Here is a 12,031-nt window from a genome sequence, read left to right on the forward strand (position 1 = left end):
CAAGACATACATGAGGCCAGAGACACAAGTACAGTGGGAGCAGCTGGGATAGGGATGGCCACAAAACCAGCGCCTGTGGGAATGATGCCTTGAAATTAAGCATATCCAGGGATATATAAGATGTGAGAGGACTGTTGAGGATAAACCATGTTGCTGCTATGCCACAGGATTTTACATGTACCAATTATGAATTTCTGAATGGGCAACAGAATTTGAATTGAGTTGAATACAATAAAAGAATAGAATTAGGTATCACCCAAGTAAGCATTCTTACAGTTGCTAGATGTATAAGTAACAAATTGAAATAAATGAAGCAGCAGTTTGAGCTACGAGCTACTACTGAAACATGGCTGAAGACAGTGGGAATCGGAACAGAGTGTAGAGCCCACAGCGAAAATGGTACAGGAAGAGATGTATTGACTAATAAGCATGAAGTTACTTCAACAATGGAAGGATAGCAACAGTTAAGTAGTCGGGGATTCTTTGGAGTAAAAAGAAGAAACAGATAATTAAAACTGAAGGTCACCACAGACAAATTGTGAGGTGACAGACTGTACATGAAGGCAGCAAGGCTACTGCTTTGTTCAGAATGGCTCTGAAGCAGGGTCACTGGAGTTAAAGTGTTAACTTTTTCCCTTCACTAATGCTGCCAAGTCCTACTGAGTTTCTCCAGCAATCTGTGAAGGGAAAACATTTTTGCTTGTTCCAGATCTCTAGCATCTGTGGTTTTTGTTTTGTTTTACTTCAAAGCAGACTAGTTGCAGAAGACTTTAATTTTCACTTTGATTTAGACAAATAGACTAGCACTTTAGAAAGGTAGTGAATTCCTTGAACATATCCAGGACAGTTTTCTGCAGCACTAAATCCTGGAAAGATTCCATATAAGACTTAGCAATGAGCCAGAATGAACAAACAGCCTAATGATGCACAAGCAGTAGTCAAACATGACAGTGTGAGAAAATGTATACAAATGGATATAGTTACTAAAATACTGCACCTGATTTAGAATGGATAACTTCAATGTAGAGATTATCCTTAGTAAATCAGTCATGTTTGTTAATGGGTAAAATGGAAAGCAGACAGTGCGGGATGCTTAAACAAAATTTACAGTGATGCAGAACTAGTTTACATCCTCAAGGAGAAGTTGCTAAAAATACAACCACTGAAAATTAACCAAATATGTAAGTGACAAACATGAAACTTAAAGAAAAATACAAAAATGCAAGAACAAAACACACATATCCCATCATATGAGAATGTAACAAGTAATCAGAAAGGGTGCAACAGCAGAAACTACAAAAAAAGTGGAATTAGAAACTAGAAACTCAAAAATCAATAATAAAGTTTCAGCTATATTGGAAAATGGCGATAAGGGCGAACAATGTGGGCCCTGGGAAAACTAATAACAGTGATAACATTAATTAAATTATTAACATGGAGGGCCTTCTAAATAACAATGTTGCACATTGTTTGGGCGGCACGGTGGCACAGTGGTTAGCACTGCTGCCTCACATCGCCAGAGACCCGGGTTCAATTCCAGACTCAGGCGACTGACTGTGTGGAGTTTGCACATTCTCCCCGTGTCTGCGTGGGTTTCCTCCGGGTGCTCCGGTTTCCTCCCACAGGCCAAAGATGTGCGGGTTAGGTGAATTGGCCATGCTAAATTGCCCGTAGTGTTAGATAAAAGGGTAAGTGTAGGGGAATGGGTGGGTTGCGCTTCGGCGGGTCAGTGTGGACTTGTTGTGCCGAAGGGCCTGTTTCCACACTGTAAGTAATCTAATCTAATCAACATGTCTTTACAGGAGAGACAAGGTCAGCATGCTGGAAACCCCAAGGAAACTAAGATTGAATCAGGCATAAAGACGCAAACTAACAAACATAATCAAGGTAACAATAATTAAGAAAATAATTCCAATTAAGGAGTGACAAATTCTTAAGGATTAGACAGTTTCTGTTGGCAAAATTAGGGGAATTAGGTGATAATATATATTTGCCTCAACCACAATCTGTTTAAGTTCTCTAAATTTCACAAATCACTCTAATATTTAACAAAAGATGAAGGAGAAAATCAGACAATTATCAACCAGTCAGTCTTGCATCAGTTGTCAGGAAATTATTTATAACTGAGGATAAAGGTGTCTAAATACCATAATCATTTTCAACTGACCAGAAGCGAGCACTATGGAATCATAAAGACTGAACTGTTTAAAGAGGTGACTGAAGTACAGGGAGAGTATCTATGAATATCATTTAAATGGATATACAAAAAGCATTTGAGGAATGCATCATAACATTGTCAGCTAAAGGGTGAAACAACAATTCCAGCTCACAATGATCTTTATAGCTAGCATCAATAGCTGGATTCATACCCTTAGTCCCAGGCATAATTACTTTCAATCAACTTTGGAACAATATGATGCACCTCTGACACAGGTAGAACTCTAAAGCGGATCTTCTGATCCAGAGATAGGGACACTTATCAATGTGCCCAAACATTCCTGCTCCCAAACATGAGACTCAGCCAAAATGTAGTCCCAAATAATTTAGACCATAACTAATTATGCAAACCTACAAACACAGACCATTCCAAGGTCTGGAGTACCTTAGCAAGTCTCCTTCATTTTTGTCAAAGCAAAAAAGGTTAGCAAGGAAAATGTCCTATACATTATGAATAAAACAGTGACAAGGCTTCACATTTATCACTAAAACTTACAGGCTGTCATGAACAATGAAGGTGACAGTGACATTTGTAGCAATTACATCATCTTCTAAAATTAGCTGAAATTCATTGTATAAATTTGCTGGGTTGGTGATGTTCACCTGAGAATGAGAAAATAGCAAAACAATTAACCTACCTCTCAATTTTTAAATATTGTTTTATTTTCCTTTTCATTGTAACACCTCAAACACTAGCACCAGACTTAGCAGCATGCTGCATAAGGGTCTCAAAGGGTTAATGCTGACAAATGCTAAGGAGTACGTACTATGATGTCATTTGGACTTGTGAGTAGAACACAGCATGATTATGAATGAATAACATTTAACATTTGCTACTCCTCAAAGCCTCTGACATAATGTCTGTCCCCTCAATATAATCCCAGATTATTTGTAACATGCAATAAATTATATAGTATTTATTAGTACAGATTTTTCTAATTAGTCCAAGAAGTGGTTTCCTCTCCCACACAAAACCAGGCAGTCCCTGGAGTTTCCTTCACTGAAAGGGGACGGTAGCAGCAGCTCATACAATGTAGTGAGCTGACAACACAGCTGGCAGCACTGACTTTCCTTCGATTTAATCTCTCTTCTTTCTGAGATAACCAGAACGAAGAGAGGGGAGGGGTGTACTTACTTCCTGAAAGGGTGGTACAGGCAAAAACATTACTGCAGTGAATATATACTAGGGTAAAACACTAAGTGCTGTAACATGCAGGCTACCAATCAAAATCTTGAAGGTGAGATTTGGTTAGATGGCTCTTCTCTGCAGACAGTAATGTGATAGTTAATTTTTTTTTGTTTTATCCCTGTCCTGAACTCCAGGCTGCAATACTTAGAACCCACTCAAACCTCCAGTGTTTCAACCTTTGATGGTCCTCACAGATCGTTTTCTCACCTTTCCTCCAGTTTTATCTGCCAGTTGTCCGAGTTCTGGTAATCTGCAGTCGGTACCTTCAATAGTCAGTACAGAGATGATCACCCTAAGAGTGATGATTAGACTGAGTTATAGTTAAAGTCTCCTCAGGATTATGAAGACTGTACATAGGTTCTAAGAACCAGTGTACAGGAAGAAGTCATTTAGCCTCTCAAACCTATTCTGTCATTAATCAGGTGATGACTGATGGGCAAATAACAAGTGTACACCTCATTTTATCCTATATTCATTCATAACTTTGGATCACAAAAATTTAATCTCAGATTTAAAATTTACAGCTGAATAACCATCAGCTGCCATTTGACAATTTTCAAACTTGTACCATTCAGTGTGTGTGGAAAGATTTCCCCTGAAAGGCTTTGCTGTAATGTTTACTCTATGCCATTTGGCTTAGAGTTGTCCAACCTGTATAATAATTTCTCTTTATGTATTTATCTTAATATTTTGGAAGCTTTGATCAAACAATCCCCTAATCTTCCAAATTCCAGAAATAAAGACCTAGTTTAAGCAATCTCTCTTCATAATTTAACCTTAGAAACCCAGCATCATTCCAGTAATCCAAGCATCTTGCTCCTGATGGCAGAGGATTCCAGAACCAGGGATCACAGTCCAAGGATGAGGGGTAAACCATTTAGGACTGAGATAAGGGGTGACTTCTTCATGCTGAGAGTGGAGAGCCTGTGGAATTCTCTGTCACAGAAAGCAGTTAAGGCTAAAACACTATGATCTCAACAAGTTAGATACAGCACTTGGAAAGAGATCAAAGGATATGGGGAAAATGCAGGAATAGGCTAATGAGTTGGATAAACAGAATGAATGGAAGACTCAAAGGACCAAATGGCTACTCCTGCTATTTTCTACATTTATGTTTCTAAATTTATGCTGCACTCCTTCCAAGCAATATTTCCTTCCTAAGGTATGGTTCCTTACTAAGACCAGCTCTCAGTACTGCAGGTACTGTCCAAGCAGAATTTTCTACAACTCATGCATGACTATTCCTCTAGATACAAATGTCAGCATTCCAATAACCTTTCTGATTGCATGACTGGTCTATAAATTTCCTTGTTTTCTGCTAATGGGATGGATTACTGCACTTACACAGTACCTTGGCAAGATCATACCTGGAGCACTGTGTGCAGTTTTAGCCTCTTTACTTCAGAAAGGATAAAGAGGGAGGGCAGCAAAGGTTCACTAGACTGATGCTAAGGTTGGCAAGACTGTCATATGAGGAGAGATTGGTTTGCTTGAACTTGAATTCACAAGAGTTTAGAAAGACAAAAGGGTATCTGATTGAAAGTATTAAACTCTAACAGGACTGAAAGAGACGAGATGCAAGGAGGATGTTTTCGCTGGTCAGGGAGTCAAGAACCAATGGTCACAATCTCAGGAGATGGGGAAAACCCTTTAGGACTAAGATGAAGAAATATTTCTTCACAGGGTAGTCAACCTGTGGAATTCATGATCACAGTATCTGTGGGGGCTGGGTTAATGACTGAGTATATTTACAAATGAGATTGATTTTTTTTTTAAATATTAAAAGCATCAAGGGATAAGGAGAGAAATTCAGAATAGAGCGGAGCAGGCCTGAAGGATCAGATAGCCGACTCCTGCTCTTCATTTCCATATTCCTATGTCATCTTTCTTAAAACATGACATGACATGTACAATCTTCCATTCTAATGGAACAGTTCTCAAATCAGAAAAGTTTCAAAGATTTTAGTAACACCATCTGAAAATATAATTCTTTTAAACCATTTACAAAAATTCAACCTGTCCAGGGAATTTCTCACTGAGACTTGATCATGATCATTCATTATCTTCATTACTATTACTTTCAAATAAACCTGTTGGACTGTAACCTGCTGCAGTATTCTGAACATAATGATTTTCTTGAGTTTATGTCCTTGATTCATTACTAGGCTTCTTGGGAGGTGTGGCATTTTGACCTCATCCTTTTGCTGTTTGCTCTTCATTCCTAGATTTTTACTAATAAAAATCTTAGTAATGTTTCAAACGCAGAATGCTGGAGAAACTCAGCAAGTCTGGAAGTATCCGTGGAGAGAGAAACAGAGTTAACATTGAGACAGGTATGACTTAAAAACATTCAATGGATTCACATTTCTGCTTACTACCCACATTTTGACAAGTACTGTTCTTGTCTTTTGTGTGTGTAAAAACTGGTTCTGTACCTTCTTTGTAGACCGCTCACTGATGTGTTGTGATGCTGTTTACTGGGACAGCCTCAGTCCCACTGAATTGGCCTTAGCGATACACTTCAAAGTCAGTCTCTCTAAATCCAGATTCTTAACAGCTCTTTCAAACACTGACCTTGATCATATTATGGCAGCTACGGACAAAGCAGTGTCTAGGAATAATCTGCAGAAGCTATTTCATAAGTTTCCTGACTGTCCAAGATTATTTCACGTTTCTATTTTGGGGTGGGGTAGCAAAACAGAAGAACCTAGTCTATTACTTTTCTACTCTGACATCATTTCCAGAGATAATTCAAACTGCTCTGCCTCTATTTTGAATCTTGCTGCTAAAACCTGGACCAGAAACAATGCTGTATTGTAATACTAGCAGCAAACCTCATCCTTCTTCCTACCTCAAAGACAGGACTATAGGGACATAATAGCAGGAGTAGACCATTCAGCCCTTCAAAGCCATCCTTGATCATGTCTCATCAACTACCTTAGCTTTATTTTCCCACGCTACTCTACTGCTTCAAGTCACATATCTAATGATAACCACAAATTACACATATTTACACTTATGGGAGAAGTTGAGGTCACATAATTATGGCAAATCAATCAATACTCTAAATCTAATTGCATTTCTGCAAACATTCCCCTTTTCTTAAAAAGGGTAGCATGCACTATCATTTACAACTGCAAGTTATGCAATATGCATGATCACAAAGAGAATGACCATTCATTAGCAAAAACATATTAACTCTAGTCAGTCCCATTTTCATCAGTCTCTGCACATGCATTGTTTACAAAGTCTTTATATGGGTCAAATCTCGTTGGCCATTCCTCAGGTATCAAATCAATCCTAGCCTAATGTTTCTTCACTGGGGATTGTTGTTTTTTTAGGGATTGCTATTTATTGATTCATTTACATCGCTGGAAAACAGTGAACCTGTGGGATGGATGTTCATTGTGTGGGAGGCAAAATCAGTTCATCCCAATCCACCGACTGCAGTGAAGCAACAGAGTTGAAAGTGTGGTGCTGGAAAAGCACAGCAGGTCAGGCAGCATCTGAGGAGCAGGAGAATCGACGCTTTGAGCAAAAGCCCTTCATCAGGAATGAGGCTCAGTGAATGCAGTAAAGCAACAGCTCCCCTAGTGCTACATGTATGTTACAGTTGTAACCAAAAATCTAGTTATTTACATTCCTTTCATGTGATTCAGGTGCTGGCTGCTCCACACAGGTCCCAATATTGCCATGCAGCCCCAGTCTTGTTGACAACATTGAACTTTAGCTTGCAGACTGGCTCTTTAATGCTCAGTTCTGGCAATGACTCAGCAGTTGCATCAAAATGAAATTGCCGCTTTGCCTTGATTCCATCACTCCCACCTCATACTACTTCTGGCATTAGTTTGAGGAGTGATCATAACTAAAGAATAATTAGGCTGGGCTACATTCCATATCTTTAGCAAGTGCATTACTCCACTCACAAGAGTACTTTGTATAAGTCTGTGCTCACTTTGCTTGATACCTTTAAAGATCCATTTGAAAATTTTCACTGTGGCCTCAGCTTTTCGATTTCACTGCGGATAGTTTGAAGATGATATACTCCATATATTTGAATTTCCCAATCATTTATGAAGCACCTTCAATACCATAATTCCAACTAAATTAACCTCCACAGATCATCCTCAACACTGGCACCCCTCAAGGATGCACACTCAGACCCTATTTTAATCCATGTACACCCAAGACTATGTGGCCAAATCCTGTCCTACCTCCATCTACAAGTTCGCCAACAATTGTGGGCTGAACGTCAAACAATGAAGAGACAGAATAAAGGAAAGAGAGAGAATGTGCTTGGTAACAATCTCTCCCTTAACATCAGCAAAACAAAAGAGCTGGTCGGGGGGATTGTGGAGGATGGTGTGAGAAATATGAAAATAAGCTTCCCATGGTTGGGGATTTGAGGACTAGAGGGCATCAGTTTAAGGTAAGAGGAGAAAGAATTAAAGGGAACTTGAGAGGCAACCTTTTTAACACAGAGTATGGTACGCATATGGAATGAACTGCCAGCCAAATTGGTTGAGGCGGGTACATTAACAACATTCAGAGTCATAACATCAGAGAGATGTGCAGCATGGAAACAGACCCTTTGGTCCAACTTGCCCATGACGACCAGATATCTCAACCCAATCTAGTCCCTCCTGCCAGCACCCGGCCCATAATCCTCCAAACCCTTCCTATTCATATACCCATCCAGATGCCTTTTTACATGGTGCAATTGTACCAGCCTCCACCATATTTTCTGGCAGCTCATTCCATACACGTATCACCCTCTGCGTGAAAAAGTTGCCCCTTAGGTCTCTTTTATATCTTTCCCCTCTCACCCTAAACCTATGCCCTCTAGTTCTGGACTCCCCCATGCCAAAGAAAAGCCTTTGTCTATTTATCCTACCTACCCCCCTCATGATTTTATAAACCTCTATAACGTCACCCCATAGTCTCCGATGCTCTAGGGAAAAACAGCTCTAGCCTATTCAACCTCTCCCTATAGCTCAAATCCACCAACCCTGGCAACATCCTTGTAAATCTTTTCTGAACTCTTTCAAGTTTCACAACATCCTTCCGATAGGAAGGAGTCCAGAATTGCACGCAATATTCCAAAAGTGCTTAACCAATGTCCTGTACAGCTGCAACGTGACCTCCCAACTCCTATACTCAATACTATGAGAATAAAGGAAAGCATACCAAAAGCCTTCTTCACTATCCTATCTACCTACCACTCCACTTTCAAGGAACTATGAACCTGCACTCCAAGGTCCCTTTGTTCAGCAACACTCCCTAGGACCTTAATATTAACTGTATAAGTCCTGCTAAGATTTACATTCCCAAAATGCAGCACCTCACATTTATCTAAATTAAACTCCATCTGCCACTTCTCAGCCCACTGGCCCATCTGATCAAGATCCCGTTGTAATCAGAGGTAACCTTCTTCGCTGTCCACTACACCTCCAATTTTGTGGCATCTGCAAACTTACTAACCATACCTCCTGGGTTCACATCCAAATCATTTATATAAATAATGAAAAGCAGTGGACCCAGCACCAATCCATGTGACACACCACTGGTCACAGACTTCAAGACCAAAAGTCAATGCTTGAACATCACCCTTTGTCTTCTATCTTGGGAGACAGGTATGCATCCAAATAGCTGGTTCTTCTTGTATTCCATGTGATCTAACCTAACCCATTTTCTGTGAAGAACCTTGTTGAATGCCTTACTGAAGTCCATATAGATCATGTTCACCATTCTACCCTCATCAATTCTCTTCGTTACTTTTTCAAAAAACTCCACCGTAAGTTAGCGAGACATGGTTTTTCATGAACAAAGCCATTTTGACTACCCTTAATTAGTCTTTGCTTTTCCAAATGCATGTAAATCTATCCCTCTGTTATAGACCAGTCCAGACAGCAGCTCCCCCCCACCCCCCAAAATATTTTAAGATAGCGTGTTCCCAACCTTTTCTTATTTTAAAGGCAGATATGAAGTGGATATTCCGGGTCTGATGCAGCTGGTCAAACCACTTGGCTTTAAACAATATGGAATTTATTTAAACACTACGGTTGAAATATGAACAAAAGAAAATGGAATTTAGAATATCTTAACAATTGGAAACTAAACTGACTCGATGTAGGAGAAAGTGAGGACTGCAGATGCTAGAGATTAGAGTCAAGATTAGAGGTGGTGCTGGAAAAACACAACAGGTCAGGCGGCATCTGAGCCCCAAGAAAATCGAAGTTTCCGTCAGGGGCCTTCATCATTCCTGATGAAGGGCTCCTGCCCGAAACGTCGATTTTCCTGCTCCTCCATCATAGGAACTTATCTAAGGAGCTGTTAAAATTCCCATACCATCTCATAAATACACCCTTTGGCAAAAGGCAAATTCAACACAGGTTCTTAGATGCAGGGGAGGTTTCAGAAAGAAAAGTCAGCCAGGGATCATCTGCTGAAGCAGCTAAACCAAAACCAAACTAGAAAAAACCTGAACTGGGAGTACTGGCCACTCCCCTGCAATTGTCAAAATAGGGTCATTCCAGACAATTCTGTCTGTCTCTAACGACCTCTCTTTAAAAAAAATTGAAGGTCAAAATCATCTTTTTAAACTGACAGCATCGTCACACCTCAGGATTCCCTCTCACAACTTGCTCACCAATCTGTAGATCCCTGACTTTCCTTACCACCATTTCTTAAATAGTGGCACCACATTAGCCAAGCTCCTCTCTTCCGACATCTCACTTGTGACTATCGATGATACAAACATCTCAGCAAAGGATCCAACAATCACTTCCTTAGCTTCCCACAGAATTTTAGGGTCGACTTGGTCAGGTTTATGCACTTTAAGCTGTCCAGCACCTTCTCCTCTATAACATGGACATTTTTCAAGACGTCACTATTTATTTCCCGATGCTCCATATCTTCTATATTTTTCTCCACTGTAACTCTGATGCAAAATATTCATTTAGTATCTCACCCATCTCCTGTGGTTCTGGCGGCCTTGTTGATCTTTAAGGGTCCCTTTTCTCTCCCTAGTTACTCTTTTGTCCTTAATGTATTTGCAGAATCCCTTTGGATTCTCCTTAACCCTTTTTGCCAAAACCACTTCCTGTCCCCTTTTTACCCTCCTGATTTCCATCTTGAGGATATTTCGACTACCTTTATACTCTAAGGATTCACTCTATCTCTGCTGTCTACACCTGACATATGTTTCCTTCTTTTTCTTGACCAAACCCTCAATTGCTTTAGTCATCCAGCACTCCCTATACCTACCAGCCTTGCCCTTCACCCTAACAACAACATACTGTCCCTGGACACTTGTTATCTCGTTTTTGAAGGCTTCCAATTTTCCAGCTGTTCCTTTACTTGCAAACATCTGCCCATAAACAGTTTTTGAAAGTTCTTGCCCAATATCATCAAAATTGGACTTCCTGCAACTGAGAACTCTAACTTTTAGATTTGGTCTATCCTTTACCATTACTATTTTAAAATTAATAGAATAATGGTCGGTGGTCCTAAAATGCTGCCCCACTGATACTTCAATCAGCTGCCCTGCCTTATTTCCTAAGACTAGGTCAAGTTTTGCACCTTCTCTAGTAGATCCATCCACATACTGAATCAGAAAAAATCTCACACGCACTTAGAGTCAATAAGGTGCAGTGCTTGAAAAAGCACAAAAGGTCAGAAAGCATCTGAGGGACAGGAGCGTCAACATTTCAGGCATGACCCTTCATCAGGACTGAACACCCTTAACGATTCCTCTCCATCCAAGCCCTTACATTGGTAGTCCCAGTCAATACTTGCAAAGTTAAAATCCCCTACCATAGCAATCCAATATTCATACAAATAACTGAAATCTCCTTACAAACTTGTTTCTCAATTTCTTGATGACTAATGGAGGGGTTCTATAGTACAATCCCAAAAGTGATCATCTCTTTGTTATTTCTCAGTTTCACCCAAATATCTTCCCTGACATATTCCCAGGAATATCCTCCCCAAGTACAGCTGTAATGTTATCCCTCATCAAAAACAACACTCCCCCTCCTCTCTTGTCCCCTTTTCTATCCTTCCTATAGCATCTATACCTTGGAACACTAAGCTGCCTGTGCTGTCCATACCTGAGCCATAATTCTGGAATTGCTGTGATAGCTCAGTCCAATGTTCCCAACCAGGTCCTGAGTTCACTTGCCTTCCCTCTTATGCCCCTTGCATTGAAATAAATGCAGAGTAATTTATCAGCCCTACCTCATTCTCTGCTTTATTCCTCCTACCATGACTGTTTGACTTGTTCCTTTTCCCAAATGTATCAGCCTCACTATCTCCCTAAGTCTCACCTCCTTATTAGTTTAAATTCCCCTGACCAGCCCTAGCAAATCTCCCCACCAGTATATTAATCCCCTTGCAATTCAGGTGCAATCCATCCTTCTAATACAGGTCACTTCTATCTCAAAAAAGATTCCAGTGATCTAAAAATGTGAACTCTTCTCCCTGCACCAGCTCCTCAGCCATGCATTCATCTGCTCTATCCTCCTAATTCTACCCTCACTAACTCGTAGCACCGAGAGTAATCCAGATATTACTACCCTCAAGGACTTTCTTTTTAAACTTCTGCCTAACTTCCTGTATTCTCTC

General features: G+C 40.1%; 1 protein-coding gene across 2 annotated transcripts in view; it reads right to left on the bottom strand.

Moving 5' to 3' along the window:
- The window catches only part of LOC132831146 (circularly permutated Ras protein 1-like), a 109,458-nt gene that overhangs the window by 48,409 nt on the left and 49,018 nt on the right, over positions 1-12,031 (bottom strand). For both annotated transcript variants that reach the window (XM_060849145.1, XM_060849146.1), the window contains exons 14-15: positions 3,614-3,698; positions 2,714-2,820 (exon numbers count right to left, since the gene is read on the bottom strand). In XM_060849145.1, the coding sequence (XP_060705128.1) occupies positions 2,714-2,820; positions 3,614-3,698 (192 nt within the window). The remainder of the gene's footprint in view (positions 1-2,713; positions 2,821-3,613; positions 3,699-12,031) is intronic.

This window comes from Hemiscyllium ocellatum, chromosome 33 (assembly GCF_020745735.1).
Source record: "Hemiscyllium ocellatum isolate sHemOce1 chromosome 33, sHemOce1.pat.X.cur, whole genome shotgun sequence".
Taxonomy (NCBI): domain Eukaryota; kingdom Metazoa; phylum Chordata; class Chondrichthyes; order Orectolobiformes; family Hemiscylliidae; genus Hemiscyllium; species Hemiscyllium ocellatum.